Here is a 20,157-nt window from a genome sequence, read left to right as displayed (position 1 = left end):
ACACAGTTCATCTGGCCCTCAGAACAGGCTCTCACATTCAGGAAACTGATGGACAGAGGTGGACTATCCAGCTGGGATTCTACCTTAGGAGCTGCGATGTTCACACCGTGGTCACACAAATGACCATCCTGGGGAATGTCACCATAGACACCATGGGGATCCAAGCCAGCCCTCTGATGGGGCAACAGCCTCCCAGTGTTGGCTGGAATCCTCAGGGGGTCCCCCAGGGTGACAGGACTCTGAGCCCCTTACTGGGCTGATGAGCAGCCTGCAGGGAGCATGCAGCCCCAGAGCCATTTTGCGCTCTGAGCCTCCTGCTGTCCTCTTGTGCAGTTCTATCAAGGAGAGGTGATTTCCAGGCCCTCAGCAAGTGGCAGACCCTTCCCCCTGCTACTAGGAGAGCAGGGACACAAAAGCTCAGGGTGGCTGTCTGCCCCCTGACTGTGACATCACCAGACTGCGATATGCTTGCCCACCCTCCTCCCACCGAGAGCTTTGGCGGGCCCTGCCTGAGAGAAGGGGGCTGGTGGTGTGGGGGTGAGCCGGGCACCACAGGCAGTGCTGCAGAGCCAGGGCGAGCAGGTGTGGCTTGTCCAAGCAGATCTTGTTCCTGCACCCAAGCACGGTGGGCAGTGTCTGCGGACTGAGGCCTGATCTTGACTGTGACAGCGAAAGCGTTTTCCAGCACACACCCCAGGTCCTGACCTTGGAGTCTGCTTGGCGCTCAGCCGGCGGCAGCAACCAAATACACTGACACTCTCTCGGGTCTCCGGAGCCCGTAGCTCACGCATCAGAGCTCCAGTCTGCTCCTGGCCCCCAGCTCCAAGGGCATGGTTGACACGGGAGTCCTGCCCACTGCCCAGGGCCCAGGGTTCCCTGAACTGGGCAAGTGCCTTCCCCGGGGTTGGTGGGGTTCCATCTGGAAGCTGTGTGGGGATCCTCTTCCTCCATGAGCAGGATGTGGGTGGGGCCCTCAGGGTCAGTCTCTGAATAACCTCTAAGTAGTCTAGAAGCCAGAAAAAAAAGCTCTTTTTCCACCTTCCCACGTTCGAGATGTTAAAATATCCATTTTTCCAACGTGGTCGATCTTTCCAGGGAAAGGCGGGTTGGGAGACACCGGAAATGAACCCTGACACGAGGGGCTGTTCCTGCCAGGATTAGATTTCAGTGGTCAGGGAAGGGGAGTGCCTGGTGGGGGGGTCCCCCCCCGGGGGTCTCCACCCCTCCCAGTGGTTCAGTCCTCATGCTGCTGGTTACGTAATAATAGTCCCTAGGCAGGAGAGTGGGGGTGGTCACGCTCTGCAGTGCTGGGTTAGGGGAACCTGGTGTCAAGCACTGCGGAAGCTTGCTGGGTCTCTTTCTGGCATTTCTTTCCTTGAGAATCAGGGCCAGGAAGGGATGGCGGGGGACATTAGGTGGAAAGGTGCGAGGGACCTCGGTGGAGGGGTGTGACCGCCTGGCCAGGTTTATTCCACTGCTCAGGTTACACATTGTGAGGGATGCCCTGTGCAGCCGGAGGTCTTCTCGGACTAGGGAGAGCTTGCTTGAGTGGACACGGGGGACCCCAGGTGTGGGCGCTGCCCCAGAGTGGATGGCGTTGGTATCCCACCATCTGCCCTCATGTTCTCTGTGCACCTGTGTCCCATGGCACAGTGTGTTACACGACGACTGTGACACCAACATCCTGTCTGGGAGTGGCAGGGCCATGCCCGTTCCAGCCACTGCACTTCCCATCCAGCTCCCTGCTAATGTGCCTGCTGTGGCAGTAGATGATGCCCAAGCGCTTGGGCCACTGCACCCATGTGGAAGAGCTGGATGGAGTTTGAGGCGCCTGGCTTCTGCCTGGTTCAGGCCTAGTTCTTGAACAAAGAGTGGATGGGATATATTTTCTTTCTCTCTCCCTCTCCCCAGCCCCGCCCTCCCTTTATGTGTGTGTGTGTCTCTTTCTCAGTCATTTGTCTCTTAAGGAAATAAGTATTTAAAATCAATTTAAAAAGAAATGTGAATGACTTAGTAACTTAGTGCTGTGTTCTAAATGGGGCCTTAGCTTGGCCTCAACCATTGAAAAAAAAATACAGCCGTATTGAAAAGCAATTTGCGTGCATACCCTTGACTCTTAGAAGGGAGATGGTGATTTGGAGGTTTTGAATGGGATCTGAATCCCTCACCATGAACAAATGTCAGCAGTCTTCCTTCTCCCAGAAGGAAGTGCCATCCCCATCAGCAGACACCTGCACTTCCTCCCTCCTTAGCTGTTGGTGGCCCTGAACCCCGACTCCAGGAGTTCACTCGCTATGGGGTCTGACTTCTTCTACTTTTTTTTTGGTAAATATTTTAAAATTTAATTTGGAAGGCAGGGTTATGAGGGTAGAGGCGAGGGAAACATCTTCCACCTACTGGTTCATTCCCAACATCGCCACGGTGGCCAGGGCTGGATGAAGCCCAGTCCAGGAGTCTGGAACTCCATCCTGGTTTTCTGTGTGGGTGGGAGAGGTCTGAGTGCTCAGGCCATCCTTGTATTGCTTTCCCAGGCACCTTAGCAGGAAGCTGGCTAGGAAGTGGAGCAGTTGGGACTTGAACCGGTGCTCATACGGGATGCTGACATTGCAAACAGCAGCTTTATCCACAAGGCTACAATGCCAACTCCCTCCTGTGACTTTGTTGTTGTTGTTTGTTTTTAAAGATTTATTTATTTTTATTGGAAAGGCAGATGTATAGAGAGGAAGATCTTCCATCTGATGGTTCACTCCCCAAGCAGCTGCAATGGCTGGAGCTGAGCTAGTCCGAAGCCAGGAGCCAGGAGCTCCTTCTGGGTCTCCCACACAGGTGCAGGGTCCCAAGGTTTTGGTCTGCTTTCCCAGGCTGCAAGCAGGGAGCTGGATAGGAAGTGGGGGCTGTCAGGATTAAAACCAGCACCCATCCATGTGGGATCACAGTGTGCTCAAGGCAAGGACTTTAGCCACTAGGCTACTGCACCTGGCCCCCCTCCTGGAACTTTTAACATAATTATTTCAAGGTCCCTCTGGGTCCTAGCAGGTGCCTGTGCTTCCTTTCATGGCCCATCGTGGTAAGGATCTACCCTGTTGTTTATCCATGCATCAGCTGGAAGTCTCGTTCCCCTTCAGTGACTGCTGTTGTTAGCAGTGCTGTTGTGAAGGTGGTTGTTTGTGCACGCCATCTTCTTAGGACACCGCTGTTCATTTCCTTGGGTCATGTGAGCAAGCCGTCTTTCTGGAATCTGGAGGACTGTTTCAAGGTAGCTTTACCACGCCTCGTGTGTGGGGTGCCATTGCCCTGCATGCTCGCCCGTGCTGGCTCCTGTCTCTGACTTCCCTAGCCGTCTCGGAGGGTGGGTGGTGCGGTGTGTCCGTCTCGGAGGGTGGGCGGTGTGTCCGTCTTGGAGGGTGGGTGTTGCTGTGTGTCCATCTCAGAGGGTGGGCGGTGTGTCTGTCTCGGAGGGTGGGCGGTGCGGTGTGTCCGTCTCGTCTCGGTGGGTGAGCAGTGCTGTGTGTGTTCTGACTTCGTCCCCTGTCTCGTGCTGGGTTGCCGGTCATCAGACACCTTTCCTCACATGAGCCTCTTTCATTTGCCCGGCCAGCTTGTCAAGGAAGAAATTACGGTGATAATTTGGTAATGTTAGTAAAATTGCAGTCTGTAGCCAGCTGGGGTTAGAGCAGGGAAAGCCCTTTGTTCCTGCGGTCCGTTTTGGACTGCGGTGCTTTGTGTGTGGAGTTGAGCGGGTCGGGTTTCCCAGGGCACTCACATCCTGCTCGTGCTGTTTCGTTGCACCTGCTGCTTTGCACGCATCCCCCTTGGCAGTGGTGGGTTGTGGGGACTTTGAAGCAGCGGGCATGAGGCTCTGTGCCTGGGACCCTGTAGTGACCCTCGGGTGGGTGGCTGGGTTTCGGGTTTTCGGTTATAAACAGTGTTGGCTGTTGTTTGGGTTGTCTATCTCTGGAGCCAGCCACCCACACATAGTGGCTTGGAACAACAATCATTTTATTGCTCAGGAATTTGGGCTGGGTCTTCTGTCTTTGTAGTGTCTGCTGTGGTCACCGGTGATGCCTGGGGCCTGGCTGGGGCTGGGCTGCCGAGGTTGGCGCCTCACCTGGGGGTTGGTGTGGTTTCCCCTTTGTGGACCCCAGTCCTTTGGAATGTCTGCCTGCTTCCCTTCCATGTGGTCACACTCATCAGCAGTACAGTCAGAATTCTGTTTTTAAGACTTAGTCACTTTCTTATTGGAAAAGGAAAGTGATCAGAAGGAGGGAGAGAAGGAAGGAGGGAAACGTACGGGCCGTTTCCCAAAGCGCAACAACAACCCTGGCTGGGCCAGGCCAAAGTCAGTAGCCCAAAGCCAGCAGCTTGGAACTCTGGGCCTCCCACATTGGTGGCAGGGGCTGTCCTCTGCTGCCTCTCCAGGTACATGAGCTGGGAGCCAGCTCCCAGCTCAGAGACAGAACTCCCAGGTGGAATGCCATTGTCACAGGTGGCAGCTTAGCCAGCTGTGCCCAGGCCAGCCCCCACAGTCTTGATTTGGTGTTTGACTTCCAGGACTGCCAGGACTCTGCTCAGCCCTGAACCCAGGTCTGGCAGGGTTCCCCAGGTCACCACTGGTCACAAGGCCCCTCCAGCTGGCGGAGTGGGGGAACAGCAGCCCCCTCCAGCCCTGTGTGAGCGAGGTGTGTGAGTTTCCAAGATGGGAGGAAATGGCGGTGGCTGTGCTGGTGGCAAAATCTCACACAACTGCCAGATGCCAGATCTTGCCCACCTGTCTGATGGGTTTTGGAGTCCACAGTGAAGGTTTTCTGAAGGCAGGTGTGTGCACGGCAGGGGGTGGATTGGAGGCTTGGCACTGTCCCATCGCCTCCATAGTGAAGCCATGAAAAGTCCCTGTCCTGGAGTGGCCTGGGGTGCAGCTGGGAGCAGGTCCTGGGGCAGCCCGGCAGGACCCTGGGTGCCCTCTGGATCCCCAGTCCTTGAGGAAGAGGGCAACTTCTGTTTCTCAGCAGGGGAGAGTGGCTCCGGGGTGAGCTTTGTCCATTGCCCCACTCCTGTGTTCTCTGCCACCGTGCCGTGGGATGGCATGCGTCATGTAGGAGTCAGTGGCTTCCTGTGTTGCTTTTGTCCCCAGGGGCCTGACAGGGCCACAGTGGCCCATCGTCTTGAGTCAGCTTTCCCAGCTCTGCCACCCACAAGGTCTTTTGCAGGGGACAGTGGCGTCGCCTCCCTGGCCCTTGCTTTCCTTATCTGAACCGGGAAACAGCTGGTCCTTCCAGCACGTAGGGCTGTCGGGGAGATTCAGAGGGGAAGCTTGGAAAGCACCTACATTTTCAGGGGTGACAAAGGTGAAAGAAGGCATTTCACTTCCTGGGGGCCCTTCCCCCACCACGCCTCAACCACCTCTGCTCTCTCCTGGCCTGGGTCACACAGGCCACTGTATTTAGTGTCACTACAAATGTCACAGAGCCCGGAGCTCTCCTGCCCACATGGACTCTTGGAAGTTGTTGGAGGCAGCAGCTCCTGCTGCCCACTTGCCCAGCTGTTGACCTGCATTGGCTGCTCGTCATGGCTCCAGGCCCCTCTTCCTGGGCGGGGATCTCCCCTTCTCAGGGAGGCTCCCCTCTGCCAGACCTGCAGAGGTAGGGATGGCTCTCTGAAGTTGTGCTCAGAACACAGTACAGACTCCATGACTTGGAGGCGAGGAGCCAACATCTTCACGTTGAATCATGGGTGAGTCAGCGCCAGCCTGTCACATCCGGCCCTGGGTGTCCTGGCCTGCAGCGCACCATGCTTAGTATCGCCTGGCAGGGCACACTGTGTTGAAAGGCCGCATGGAGTTCCCTGGGTGACCATTCATTGTTTGATTGTCTGTGATGGCTTGCCCTGAGAGCTGATCACATTTTCCTGTAAACACCAATTTTCCAGCAAAATCACTCCCCAGGTTTGTGACTTCTGTGCCGTGGGCGTTGCCGACAGGGCCCCCGGAGCTCCCCGGAGGCTGAGTCAGGAGGAGATGTTGACCTGGGGTGATGGCCTTTGTCTCCACTGTGCTGTGCAGAGCAGCTGGCTGCTACCAGGGCCGTGCTGGAGGTCCCCTGGCCTGGGACAGTCACCCAGAGATGGAGGTGGAGGGACACTCATGTTTACAGTTGAAGTTCCACGTAGATATCCCTCACATTGATTCCCAGTCGGCCTCTGCCTGGTTGTTGGGAAGAAATAGACCTCAGCGGTCATGAACTGTGATCTTGGGATCTTGATTCCATTTGAACTTGGACATCTAATTTGCAGTCTTCAGGGGTTTGTGTAGCTCTCAGGAGTCTGCCCAGGTCACCTCCCCGTGTTAAAGCCAGGAACGCCTCTCGCAGGGCTCACGGCTGGCTGGGGGCAGTGGGCTGTGTGAGGGACGCAAAGTCTGCAATCCTAGCCATGGTATGGCCAGGATCTTCAGAGGTTGGTTCCAAGACATGTGGAGTGGGGCTTGTAGAGCAGGGTTTCTGGGGCGTGCAGTGGGGTGCCCCCTGCATCCATCAGGTGGGTCTGGTGGTACTGCCCGGGGCAGCTCCAGGCTATGCCCCTGGACTTTGAGATGTGGAAGTGCAGCCCATTGTGCCCAAGGAGACTACCACATGCCGCCCGCCTGCCACGGCTCCTGTTTTCCAAGCCTGGCTCTTCATCCCTGTGTGGGTGTCTGTAAGTTAGAGACATTGGCTAAGGTTGCAGGTGTATTTCCTTGCACTTTCTCTTCATCTGCCTGTCAGATGGATTCTGGCTCAGCCCCTGAGTTACAGTCTACAGACCTGGAGGTCTGCGGGCTGCACAGCAGCACTCGTGGATGCTTGGCAGCCGTGTCTAAGGAGGCTGGGGCCGACTGAAGGGGACAGCTCCTGCCTGGCTCCAGCGAAGTTGGAGCGTGTTGTGTCACTGTGAGCTGGATGTGCCAAAGGCTTGGAAATAGTGACAGCTGGCCCCGGGCAAGGGTAATATCCAGAGAGCTAACTTGGTGTGTGGTTGCAAGCTTGGGCTTGCCGTTGGCCTGGCTGAGCTCCAGTCCTGCCTGGATTCTGTCCTCATGGTATAACCTTGGCCAAGCAGCTCCACCTTTCTGAGCCTCAATGTGAGAGTTGCCTGGTGGCGTGGGCAAAGTGAAATGTTTCATGGAATTGTCAGAAGGACTCAAATGACTCAATGCCGCTCAGGCATTGCAGCCCAGAGCCTGGCTTTGTGTGAGGGCTCAGTGAATAGTCGACATGTCTGATGTCTTCACGTGTGAACAGAAAGTGCCTTAGGGTTCCCAGGAATATTAGGGGACTCCATGAATGATAGAGCATGTCAGGGTCTTAGGGTCGTCCATTGTTTTACCACCTGCTTGGCTCACTCTGATGGATCAAATGTGGTGACCGACTATTGAAGGAATCAGAGTATTGAAACTGAATCCTAATAATTAAAAGTGCTACGAAGACCTATATACCAGAATTCTATTATGTGGGAAATATAAAATGCACCTGTCCACCCATCCAGTCGTCCACCCATCCAGTCATCCCCCCCATCCAGTCGTCCACCCATCCAGTCGTCCACCCATCCAGTCGTCCACCCAGCCAGTCATTCATCCACCCTCCCCCATCCATCTAGCCACCTGCCTGTCTGCCATCCATCCATCATCCTACCCATCTAGGAAGCTTGGCAGCTTCCTAGCTAACTGGCCTTGGGCGAGTCACAGGTTCCCTGTGTCCTGAGTGGAGATGCTAGTCCCACAATTCAGTACCGTGAGAATCGAGAGGGATGGCATATGGAGAGTACATGGGGCAGTGCCAGGCACATGAGAAGTCATGCAGTTGCTGTTGTTTCGCTCCCCTGCCTGCCTGTAATCTGTCCCCTGGGATCCCCTGACCACTTGCAAGGTGGGCTTGACTCATAGCAGCCCCATGTGTGTCTCTCAGTCTCTTCTGCACTCCCTTTCTTTGTTGCCTGGATTTGTGGTCCATCAACCTGGGGCACAAGGGGCTCCATAGAGGAGGCCCTGACCTGGCTAACGCAGAGCCTGTGTCTCTCCTCTCTCACAGGGATTCAGACCTCTTCCTGCTCGACAGCCGCACGCTCTGGGCCTCGGAGGAGGGGTGGCTGGTGTTCGACATCACGGCCACCAGCAACCACTGGGTGGTCAACCCGCGCCACAACCTGGGCCTGCAGCTTTCAGTGGAGACTCTGGATGGTGAGTCCCTGGCAGTGCCACCACTGACTGGCCTGCACTCATGCCACTGCACGTCGGGAGGCTCTCGGCTGTGTGTGCCTGTTTCCCTGCAAGCAGGCTGCCCTGGCCCCTCCAAACTGACACCCACTCACAAGTCTTTGGACAGCACCTTCCCCCAGCTCCAGGTGTCTCCCAGCCGCAGCAGCAAACCTGAGCCATCGGCAGCTTTTCAAACTCAGATCAGGTTCTGAAAGTGTCTGCTTGTCTGCTTGGGGCTACAAAAAGTTTGTCAATTTGCCCTCTTGGGGCTGTTCATTTGTGCACATATGCACACAGCGTGTGTTCACGCACTCACAAGAATACCCAGCAATACCTGAGGGTCCTTTCACTCCACCTTGCCGGTTCAAGGTCTCAGACTTGTCTGACCTCCCTTGACCTGGTCTGTGTGAGGTGGAGCCCCTGGGGTCCTGGTACAGACTCCTTTTTTTTTTTAAGATTTATTTATTCATTTGAAAGGCAGAGTAACAGAAAGAGAAAGATATCTTGCATCTGTTGGTACACTCCCCACATGGCTGTGTTAGCTAGAGCTGGGCCTGGCTAACGGAGCTCAGGTGTCCCACATGGGTGGCAGGTGTCCAGTCACTTGGACCATCCTGTGCCACCTTCCCAGGCAGCTGGGGAAGCAGAGCAGTGACACTCAGACAGGCAGAAGCTTAACCTTCGAGGTCACAGCACCAGCCCCTCACCTGTTGGTTTTGATTTTGTCTGTGGGAAGAACTGTTTCATGGAAAAAATTAGAAGAATGCTATCATCATATGTAGCATGACATGGCATTCACAGTTGGGCATCCACACATGATGTGCCAGTGGCACGCAGCCACGCTCACTTGTTAACATTCCGTCTAGGGATAAATGGTTTTTTCTAAATAGAGTTGAGGAATGATAACAGAGACCCCATGCCCTGCCAAACTGAAAATATGAGTTATTTTTGGAAATAGATTTACAGGAAGTTGGTGGCCACTACTGTAGGCCAGACTTTCTCAAACTGTGCTCCATGCCATGTCAGCAGGTACTCCAGGGACAAGGAAAGGCCTCGTGCTCATGTCAGCATGAAGAATGCCAAGGCATGTAAACCAAACAGGTCTCTGCAGGACTTATCAGAGCCTTTAAAAAAAAAAAGGCTTTAATTTTCAAAGACAGAGAAAAGGAGAGACAGAAAGATCTTCCAGCTGCTGGTTTACTCCTCAAATGGCCCTAATGGCTGGAGCTGAGCCAATCCAAAGCCAGGAGCTTCTTCCAGGTCTCCCACGCGGGTGCAGGGTCCCAAGGCTTTGGGCCATCCTCATCTGCTTTCCCAGGCCACAAGCAGAGAGCTGATTGGGAAGTGGGACTGCCAGACACAAACTGGCACCCATATGGGATCTTGGCACATTCAAGCAGAGGACTTTAGCCACCAGGCTACTGCGCTGGGCCCCATCAGAGCTTTTCCTTGTCCACCTTCTGTTGTGACTGTTGTGGAATAGTGGGTGGAGGAGCCTGAGTTAGCAGGTGCTACACAGTCCCGCAATTGCTTCTCCTTCAAGGCACCTGCAGGAAATATTGGGAAGAACTAAAAATGAAGTTCTGTGACCGGTGAGCTTGAGTGCTGCTGTCAGTGACCTGTGGCTTCTGGCCTCCAACCTGACTGTGGCGGGGCCTTCGTGTCTGCTGCCTGCCCGCTGGCTCGGGCAAGCCTGGTTTCTGTGGCCAGTTCCTCTTGGTGTCAGGCCTGCTGTCTTCTTCCTCTCCTAAACCCATCCACGAGCCCCTTTGCTTCCAGCTTCTGTTTCCCCCGAGGCTGTGGACAGGGCTTGGAGTCTGTCGAGGCAGCGCAGGCTAGGGGTCAGAGCCCAGTTCGGAAGCAGATGCCCAGGTTCGAGTCCCAGCTTGGGCAGGTGCACTGCAGCAATGCCCAGCCTGTGCTGGCTGTGGGACTCAGTGTGCCGTCATCACTGTCTCCTCTTGTGTCCACTTGGCAGGTAGATACTGTCATCAACATCCTGGGGATGGAGGGTGGCAGAGGCTCCTGGGGACCCCTCGCCGTGCTCTGCGGCTCACTGTCTGGTGTGAGGGCAAGGCTTCCATGCTAGGTGGACAATACCCATGACATGCTGCCCCTGTCTTTTTCATTCCTGGTTAGGGCACCAGGGTTGGGTGTGGGTGCTGTCCCTGGGGACCTAGCATGTCCAGGGACTGTGCATGCGCAGGAGGCCTGGATTGGGCAGGGACCACCCCCTAAGTGGTTGGGCTGCACAGCTGAAAGAGGTTTCCATTCCCTGGGGATGAGTGGAGACGCAGTGAGCCTGCACAGAAGGCTCTGGAAGCTTTGCTTTCCCCCATTTGGTTCTTGAGCACGGCTCCTGCCCTGGAGGTGCACAGAGCATGCCTGGACACTGACACAGAGCCCAGAAACATGTGAGCTTCATGGATACCTGGGGCCTGGCCAGGGACAACTCTGGCAAAGCTGAGCCTGGTGTTGGCGGTCCCTGTTGGCAAGTTGGTGGCACCTGAGCTGACGGATGCCCTCTAGATTCTCCCATTAGATGCCTCCCAGGGAGAGATGCTGGCTATGCTGGGAAGGTCAAGGTCATCGCACAGCTTGGAACACACCGATGATGCGCCAAGCTGGACTGACTGCAGAGGCCCAGTCCCTGCTGAGGCCCTCCTTCCAGGACTAACTCAGCATTGCGGCCTCAACACCCTTGGGGCAACAGCACTGGAGCTGTGGTCCTCTCCAGGGTGCAAGGAGCCTTACCCTGGGCAGCCCCTCATAGACACTGGGCTACATTGTTCCCCCAGGCAGAGGGGTCCTCAGGCGGCTACAGGGACATGGGGTCTGACTCCTGTAGGGTCCTCATTTCCCCACCCAGGCAATGGGTGCATGTATGATGGCTGTCTAGGCCAGCTGCCTTCATCCTAGCCAGTGGGCATGCATACCATGCTTGGGAGGCCTGACTTTCCATGAGGCCTACTTTCCTGCGGCCTCAAAGCTCCAGGGCCCCACGGAACCCTCCTTTCCTTTCCATCTGGCCCCCGGCGGGAGGTCTCAGGGTCAGAGGTGCCCTCCCGAGACCACCCGGGAAGTGTGGGAGGCGTACGTGCCTTCCTTCTTCCCACCTGCGGCCCTCCTGTGACTCACCCCTGCAGCACAGCTGGCTTCCGCCCTGGCTCCCTGTGCCCCCATGATGGGGGAGGCAGGGACCCCGGAAACTCCACAGCACCTGTGGTTCATCATCTCCCCAGGGATGGGGCGGCCCGCTGTCAGCACATCTCTTGCTAAGGAAGATTGAAGGACAGGCAGCTCATGGCTGAGCCACAGGGGCAGCTGTGTCCTGCACCCCACATGGGTGCTGGGGACTCAGGGCGAGGAGAAAGCTGCCCAGGGGGTGGAGAGGGGCACCAGCGCAGGTAGAGAGGATGACTTTTCAGAAGGCGCCAGGCCCCAGGCCTGGCATACTGTCCACACTCTTGACATCACTGCTGGGGTTGCTGTGTGGTCCCCATATGACCCCTTGCTGCCTGCATGCTGTCACATCTCTGAGGTTGCACTCCAGGGAGCTGATGAGCTCCTGGCTCTGGGGAAAAGTCTGGCCCCAGTCCCTCCCTCTGTAGGGAACTCAAACTCAGGGTGGGACTGTTAGCTTGGGGAGCCCAGGACCCTGTGGATCCTTCCCCTGCCCTGGGAGGTGGTTTCCTGCAGCACGGACCTTGGAAAACCCCAGGGCCTTCTCACTGCAGTAAGAGGATTGGAATGGCATCTTTTACACCTATGTTGATTCAGAGATGGACAGAATCCTGGCTGGATTGGTAGTTCATTTCCTTTGATACTGAGGGGTTTTTTTTGTTTTCTGTTTGTTTGTTTGTTTTTTGTTTTGTTTTTTTTTTTTTTTTGGTTTTTTTTGTCCTCTGATTTTAAGGGACACCAACACATTTCTATAGGTTTTTGGCCCTGGACCCTACTTTCTGGGAAAGGAAACAAGGACGGGGCTGACCCCGGCACCACATCTCAGGGTCTGACACAGCTCATGGGGTCTCTTTGCCCTCTCTGGAAGCATCCCCCGCACAAGAACCTGTGTGCACCTGCTGTGGACAGGGTCTGTAACAGGTGCTGCAATAGCTGAAAGGGAGAATAGACTTGCTGTGCCCAGGTTGCGGGGCAGGGTGGGGTCCTGTCAGGTGCTGGGAGAATGGGAGGCGCTTGTCGCTGTCCTGCTGATGATCACATCCGTATCCTGGGCCACCCTCCTCTTCTTCCCTGCCCTCGCGGCCGTGACACGCACAAGTTGTTTGCTGCCAGGACCTCGACTCCAGCATCTTACCCTGGTTCACTGGGTCCTTCTCCCCCGATCTCAGAAGAAAGCCACGTCCATCAGCCCTACTTGTCTGGGCCTGACTTCGGCTGCCCCGTCACAGCTCCTTATTCAACCTGTCCTTACTGCAAGGCTATGACACCTTCTCTCACATCCCATCCTGGACAGCAGATGCACGTGTGTTTGGTGGGGGTCTGTGTGCAGAGAACCCCCACAAGCATCTCTCCATGAGAGAGGGCTTGTCCCACTTCTTGACCACCCTGGATTCAATGGGTGGGATTGCACTGTGTTTCGAGGCTCAGAGGCTGTGGACTGTCTCAGCATGGTGCCCTGCCCAGCAGCCGGGGAGGTCAGGCTCTGCCCTGTGGCGCCTACGGAAACAGCCTGTAAAGCCGCCTGGCCAGCAAGCCCGTCCACGATGCCGCTGCCTCCCAGGTGCCTTGGCCACCGTGATTGCCTCACATCCTGTTTGTCCAGAGGCCAGAGATGGAGTGAGAAGGGCCTGTGACTAGCAGCAAGGTTTGATCCTGCCAGGGCTGGTGGGCAGCGGTGGTAAGCATGAGGCCCGTTCTGGGCGTTGGAGGCCATGCAGATGTCATGACTGTTAACAGCGTCCTCGCTTGTCCCTCGGCCTGGGTCCATCAAGAGAAGTGGCTGGAAAGCATGTGTTTTCCGCAATTAATGAGGAACATTCTTGCACTGTGGGCCTCCAAGGGGCAGCCAATGGCCCCGGGCCTGGAAAACAAAGAAGCGCAAGAAAGCCGAGAGGCTGCACGCTCTGTGGGCGGTTTCTGTCCCTTCTCTGCTCTCAGTGCCTTTCCAGGGTTCACTGAGCCCCACTGGGCTGGGTAAGCTGATTCTGCTGAGACCACCTGGGGGTGACATTGGGGTCTCCATGTACCAGCCGCCCCTGTCCCCAGCTTACCTTCTGGCACTTGCATCTGCACGCTCCCCTGGCCCTCGGAAGGCCTTTCCTGTATCCACCTCTGGGTATCCTTGCTATTTTCAGCACCCAGAGGCCCTGCATCCATACCTGGGCATGCATGCTGAGTCTTGAGATCCTTTCTGCTGACATCTGGCTAGACTCACTAGTGATGGTGCAGTGATTAGATAGGTGGGCTCTGTGCCTGCCCTGTGACCCAGCTGGCCAGGGTGCTTGACTTCATACTTGTGCCATCACTTCCAGGTGCAGTGCTGTCACTCCTCCTGGGGAGGTTACAGTGACGGGCAGGGCATGGGACAGGCATCTGGCATGGGGCAAGCTCCTATCGGGTTATTCGTTTTTGTTACAAACTGAACACAATGGCAGCTGATGTGGAGCATAACCACATGGTATCTTGGTAGATGGGCTGACACTCACTTGTACAACTCATGTCTTTTTTTAAAAAAAATTTTTTTTTATTGTTGCTTACATTGTATTATGTAGTACAGTTTTATAGGCGCTGGGGATTCCCCCCCACCCCTCCCATACCCCTCCCCCCATGGTGGATTCCTCCACCTTGTTGCATAACCATAGTTCAAGTTCAGTTGAGATTCATTGCTTGCAAACACATGCCTAGCATAAAGTTCAGCGTCTTATTGTCCAGATAAGTTCAGTGGCCTCTTGGGGACACCTTCTATGGTCTGAAGATAGGTCTAACAGAGTAAAGATCCGGTCAGTTAAAAGCCCCAACAAGGCCTCAGTATCAATATACAACATTATGGAATTAATTGACATAGTATTGGGTAAACAATATGTTAAAAATAATGCAAGTTCCATTCTTCGAAACATCTGGGTTGAGACAGTATCAATGACAGGTTCAAAAAATAACAAACAACCAAACAAAAAATTACAGGTTAAATCAAGGCAAACATGTGGTATCTAATCTTTTGGGATTCGCTCATTTCCCTTAGCATTATAGTTTCCAGTTGTGCCCATTTAGCCACAAAGAACTGCATTTTGTTTTTTTTAATAGCTGAGTAGTATTCCATGCAGTAGATGAACCAAAGCTTTCTTATCCAATCTTCTGCTGATGGGCATTTCGGTTGCTTCCATGTTTTTGCAATTACTGATTGTGCTGCTATGAACATAGGGATGCATGTTGGTTTGTCGTAAAACAGGTGTTTTGGATATATTCCTAGGAGTGCTATTGCTGGGTCATATGGTATGCAGATTTTGAGTTGTTTGAGTGTTCTCCAGACTGATTTCCATAAAGGCTGTACCAATTTGCAGCTCCACCAGCAGTGGAGTAGGGTTCCCTTTTCCCTGCATCCTCGCCAGCAAGCGTCGTTGGTGTTCTTGTTTATGTGGGCCAATCTTACTGGTGTTAGGTGGTACCTCATCGATGTTTTAATTTGGATTTCCCTTATTGCTAGGGAGCTGGAACATTTTTTCATATGTTTGTTTGCCATTTGGACTTGTTCCTTTGTGAAATGTTTGCCCATTTCCCGTGCCCATTTCTTGAGTGGCTTGTTTGTTTTGGTTTTTTGGTTGTTTTGAAGTTCTTTGTATATCCTGGAAATTAGCCCCCTATCGCCTATATCGTGTGCAAAGATCTTCTCCCACTCTGTGGGTTGCTTTTTTACTTTGTTGATTGTTTCCCTTGCTGTACAGAAGCTTCTTAGTTTGATGAGGTCCCATTTGTTTATTCTGTTCTCAACTGCTATTGCTTTTGGTGTCCTTCTTAGAAAGTCGGGACCTACTCCTAGGTCTTGCAGGGTATTTCCTACATTTTCTTGCAAGAGTTTGAAGGTTTCTGGATGTAGGTTTAGGTCTTTTATCCATGTAGATTGGATCTTAGTGTATGGTGATAGATGTGGGTCTATTTTTTTGTTTCTACAGGCTATCAGCCAGTTGTCCCAACAACATTTACTAAAGAGGCCTTCCCACTTGCTTGAGCTGTCATTGGTCTTTTTGTCAAAGATTAATTGGCTGTATTTGTGTGGGTTCCCTTTTGGTGCTTCTATTCTATTCCATTGATCTTCCTTTCTGTCTTTGTGCCAGTACCAGGCTGTTTTGATAACCACTGCTCTATAGTATGTCCAGAGGTCCGGGATTGTGATTCCCCCTGCTAATTTCTTATTCTTCAGGATGGTTCTAGCTATTCGTGGTATTTTGTGTTTCCAGATGAACTTTTGAATCATTGTATCCAGTTCCGTGAAGAATGTTTTGGGCAATTTGATTGGAATTGCGTTGAAAATGTATATTGCTTGTGGTAGTATAGACATTTTAATGATATTGATTTTGCCTATCCAGGAGCACGGGATGTTATTCCATCTTTTGAGGTTTTGTTCAATTTCCTTTTTAAATAGTTTGTAGTTTTCTTCGAATAGGTCTCCTACGCTTTTGGTTAGATTTATTCCCAAATACTTCATACTTCTCTCTGCTATTTTGAATGGTATCCTGTTGGTTAGATCTTCTTCCATCTTGGTGTTATTTGCGTACACTATGGCTATTGATTTTCGTTCGTTAATTTTGTACCCCGCCACTCTGCCAAACTCTCGTATAAGTTCTAGCAGTTTCTGTATTGAGTCTCCTGGTTTTTCTATGTATAGGATTATGTCATCTGCATATAGTGAAAGCTTGACTTCTTCGTTTCCTATACGCATGCCTTTGATTTCTTTTTCTTGTCTTATGGCCTCTGCAAGTACCTCTAGGACTATGTTGAATAGCAGTGGTGATAGCGGGCACCCTTGTCTTGTTCCAGATCTCAGTGGGAAGGGTTCTAGCTTTTCTCCATTCAGTATGATACTGGCATTGGGTTTTTCATAAATTGCTTTGATTATGTTGTGGATTTTCCCATCTATGCCTACTTTGGCTAGAGTTTTTAGCATGAAGAGCTGTTGGATTTTGGCAAAAGCTTTTTCTGCATCTATTGAAACTATTATGTGGTTCTTGTTTTGCAGTTTTTGGATATGGTTTATAACATTTATGGATTTCCGAATGTTGAACCATCCCTGCATTCCAGGGATGAATCCTACTTGATCCGGATGAATGATCTGTCTGATGATTTTTTGAATTCTATTGGCTAGGATTTTGTTGAGAATTTTAGCATCAATGTTCATCAGAGAAATAGGTCTGTCGTTTTCCTTCTCTGATGGTTCTCTGTCCGGTTTTGGGATTAAGGTGATGTTGGCTTCATAGAATGAGTTTGGGAGGGTTGCTTCCTCCTCTATTGTTTTGAAGAGCTTGTAGAGGATTGGGGTTAGTTCTGTTCAGAATGTTTTCTAGAATTCTGTAGTGAAGCCGTCTGGGCCTGGGCTTTTTTTCGTTGGGAGATCCTTGATGACTGTTTCAATCTCTACCTCGGTTATGGGTTTATTTAATTCTGCAGTTGCCTCCGGACTGAGTTTTGGTAAGTGGTGGGAGTCCAAGAACTTTTCTATTTCTTGGTGGTCCTCAAATTTGTGGGAGTACAGTTCTTTGTAGTAATTTCTAATTATTTTCTTAATGGTTGCAGTGTCTGTTGTTATGTTGCCTTTGTCATCTTTAATGCTATTGATTCTCACTTTCTCTTGTTTTTTTTTTTTTTTTTTTGGTCAATCGGGCCAGTGGAGTGTCTATTTTGTTTATTTTCTCAAAAAACCAACTTTTTGATTTGTTGATTTTATGTATAGTTTTTTTGATTTCTATTTGGTTTATCTCCTCCCTTGTTTTGATGATTTCTTGTTTCCTATTGTGCGTGGGACTCTTCTGCTGCTGTTTTTCCAGATCCTGGAGGTGTGAGGTTAGTTCCTGTATTTGGCGTCTTTCTTGGGCCTTGACATGCGCTCCGATTGCAATGAATCTACCTCGTAGCACTGCTTTGGCGGTGTCCCACAAGTTTTGGAATGTTGTATCAGAGTTTTCATTGGTTTCCATAAATTTTTTGATCTCATCTTTGATTTCTTCTCTGACCCAATGTTCGTTTAATAGCATATTGTTCAATTTCCAAGAGTGCCTATACTTCCTGGGGAGTTTTGAGTTGTTGATTTCCAGTTTCATCCCATGGTGGTCTGAGAGGGTACATGGTATGATACTAATGTTTTGGAAGTTGTTTAGATTCGCTTTATGTCCTATCATGTGGTCGATTCTGGAGAAGGTGCCATGCACCGCTGAGAAGAATGTATAATCTGTGGCCTTAGGATAAAAAGTTCTATATATGTCTACTAAGTCCAGTTGTTCTATTGTTTGTGTGAGCTCTGTTGTTTCTTTGTTGAGTTTTTGTTTCGTAGACCGGTCCATTGTTGTTAGAGGTGTGTTGAGATCGCCTACAAGAATTGTGCGGGTGTCTATGTCTTCCCTTAAGTCTGTAAGTAATTGCTTTACGTAACTAGGTGCATTAAGATTCGGTGCATAAACATTAATGATGGTGATTGCTTCTTGATGGATCATTCCTTTCACCAGTATAAAATGGCCTTCCCTGTCTCTTTTGATGTTAGTTAGAATGAAATCTATCTCGTCTGAAATTAGGATAGCTACCCCAGCTTTTTTTTCTCGTCTATTAGCGTGAAATATCTTTTTCCATCCCTTCACTTTCAGTTTCTTTGCATCCTTTCTGGTTAGATGCGTTTCTTGTAGGCAACAGATGGTTGGGTCTTGTTTGATGATCCATTCTATTAATCTCTGTCTTTTGATTGGTGAATTTAGACCATTTGTGTTGAGAGTTAAAATTGAGAGGTTGCAATTTTGCCCTGCCATGTGATTGTGTTGTGTGTGTGTTGTTGCCTATGTAATTGTCTTGTTTGTGCGGCCTTTAGTTTGGAGACCTTCTTATTTGCCAACTTTGTTTGTGATTTGCCTCCTTTTTGTCCGGGACTAGCGCATTTCTAAGGAGACTTTGCAGGGCTGGTTTTGTGTAGACATATTCTTCTAGTTTTTCTTTGCTATTGAAGTATCTGATTTCGTTCTCAAATACAAATGAGATCTTTGCTGGGTAGATTATTTTTGGTTGACAGTTGTTTTGTTTCAGGACTTGGAAGATCTTTGTCCATTCTCTCCTTGCTTGTAGGGTCTCTTCGGAGAAGTCAGCAGTGATTCTGATGGGTTTTCCCCTGTATGTGATCTTTTCTCTACTTCGTACTTGTCTCAGGATTCCTTCTTTGTCTTCATTGGAGTAGAACTTGAGCACCGTGTGTCTGGGTGAAGATCTCTTTGGATCATGTCTGTTGGGAGTTCTCTGTCCATCCTGTATGCGGGGTGGGTTCGTGTTCCAAGTGTTTTGGAAATTTTCCTGTATAATTTCATCAAGCACTGCTTGCATCCCAGATTCTCTTTCTACTCCCTCGGGGAGGCCGATGATCCGAATATTCAATTTTCTAAGGTAATCCTTCATCTCTTGCATCATTTTATTAGTTTTGCTGAGGTTTGTCTCCAGCTGTTTAATTCGCTGGGCACCTTCATTTTGTGTGTCTTCTGTTTCAGAGATCCTTTCCTCTGCCGCATTTATTCTGTTGATGAGACTTTCAATTTTATTATCTTCGGCATCCAGTTTGGTTTTGATTTGTTGTATTTCAGTGATTATGCGGTTCTGGAGGTCTTCCAGCTTTGTGTCCACGTCTCTGAGAAATTTTAGCATTATTTTCATCAATTCCTTTGCTGGTAACACTTCCATGTCTTCATCTCGTATCGCCAATATTGATAATGGCTTTTGGCCCTTGTTTGGTGGGGTGCTGGCTCTTTCATCTGGAGCACAACTCTTTCTGGTGGTTTTTCCCATTGCGTTGGTGTATTCTGGTGAGGCAAATGGACACGTGTGTTGAGGGGCTGTCAGGTGCTTTCCTGTAGAGATTGGAGCCTGCAGGCGTGGTGTTGCCGGGCGTGGTAATTTTCAAGGCACCGTTGGTGCGTTCTCAGGGCCCGGGGCTGTAGAGCACCACCTTGGGGGCCCAGTGGATTCCAGGAACACTCTGGGCACCTCTTCTACAGGTGTGACACCCCAGGGCGTGGAGGTATGGAGGCGCTCTCTGGGTGTGCCCCCTGTGCGGGAATCCACAGGGCGTAGAAGGTTTTATGTGCTTTCTCCCTGCGTTCTCCGTGTCAGGGACTGCAGGGTTTTTCAGAGCCCACCTGGTGCGTCTCCCGCACACGGGACTGTGGGTGAGGCACTTTCCAGGCGTGGCTCTTGTGCAGTGAATCCACCACTCGTGGTGTGTGGGTGTTCAGAGCCCCTGCTCCCGTGTGGCTCCCCCACACAGGCCCTTAGCGGAGGAGTGGCCCAGGCGCCCTGTTATAATGATTTCACGGCAGGTTCGCACCGTGTCAGTGTGGTGCAGGAGTTTTCAGAGCTCTCCTGGTGGGTCACCCACGCTCAGAACTGCGGGGTGGGAGGCGAGAAGTGAGCAGTTCACACTATGGGAGTGGTACCTGCGTGTCAGAGACACACAGCGTTACACTTCCCAAAACTCAGAGCCCTCCTGACACCTGACAGCTGCGCTGTGGAGGCGGCTGCTGCAGGCGGGACCGCCCAGCCCACTCGGGGCAGCATTCAGAGGCCTTCTGGTGTTCTCACGCACCCACCAGGTAGGGTGTGGGGGTCTCCAGACCCTCGCCAGCAGCCTCTGCACACCGAGACGCACTGGCCCCCTCAGCACAGGAACATCTGAGGCGCCTTCCCGGGGCCCCCTCAGCCACCAACACCACTATGCGTAGTTCCCAAGGCAC

General features: G+C 51.8%; 1 protein-coding gene across 2 annotated transcripts in view; it reads left to right on the top strand.

The window, feature by feature from the left end:
* The window catches only part of LOC121161627 (bone morphogenetic protein 7-like), a 68,996-nt gene that overhangs the window by 35,845 nt on the left and 12,994 nt on the right, over nucleotides 1-20,157 (top strand). For both annotated transcript variants that reach the window (XM_040988139.1, XM_040988138.1), the window contains exon 3: nucleotides 8,061-8,209. In XM_040988139.1, the coding sequence (XP_040844073.1) occupies nucleotides 8,061-8,209 (149 nt within the window). The remainder of the gene's footprint in view (nucleotides 1-8,060; nucleotides 8,210-20,157) is intronic.

Source organism: Ochotona curzoniae, unplaced genomic scaffold (assembly GCF_017591425.1).
Source record: "Ochotona curzoniae isolate NIBS_2020 unplaced genomic scaffold, NIBS_Ocur_1.0 contig_48, whole genome shotgun sequence".
Taxonomy (NCBI): Eukaryota; Metazoa; Chordata; class Mammalia; order Lagomorpha; family Ochotonidae; genus Ochotona; species Ochotona curzoniae.
This window is presented reverse-complemented; position numbering and strand designations above follow the sequence as displayed.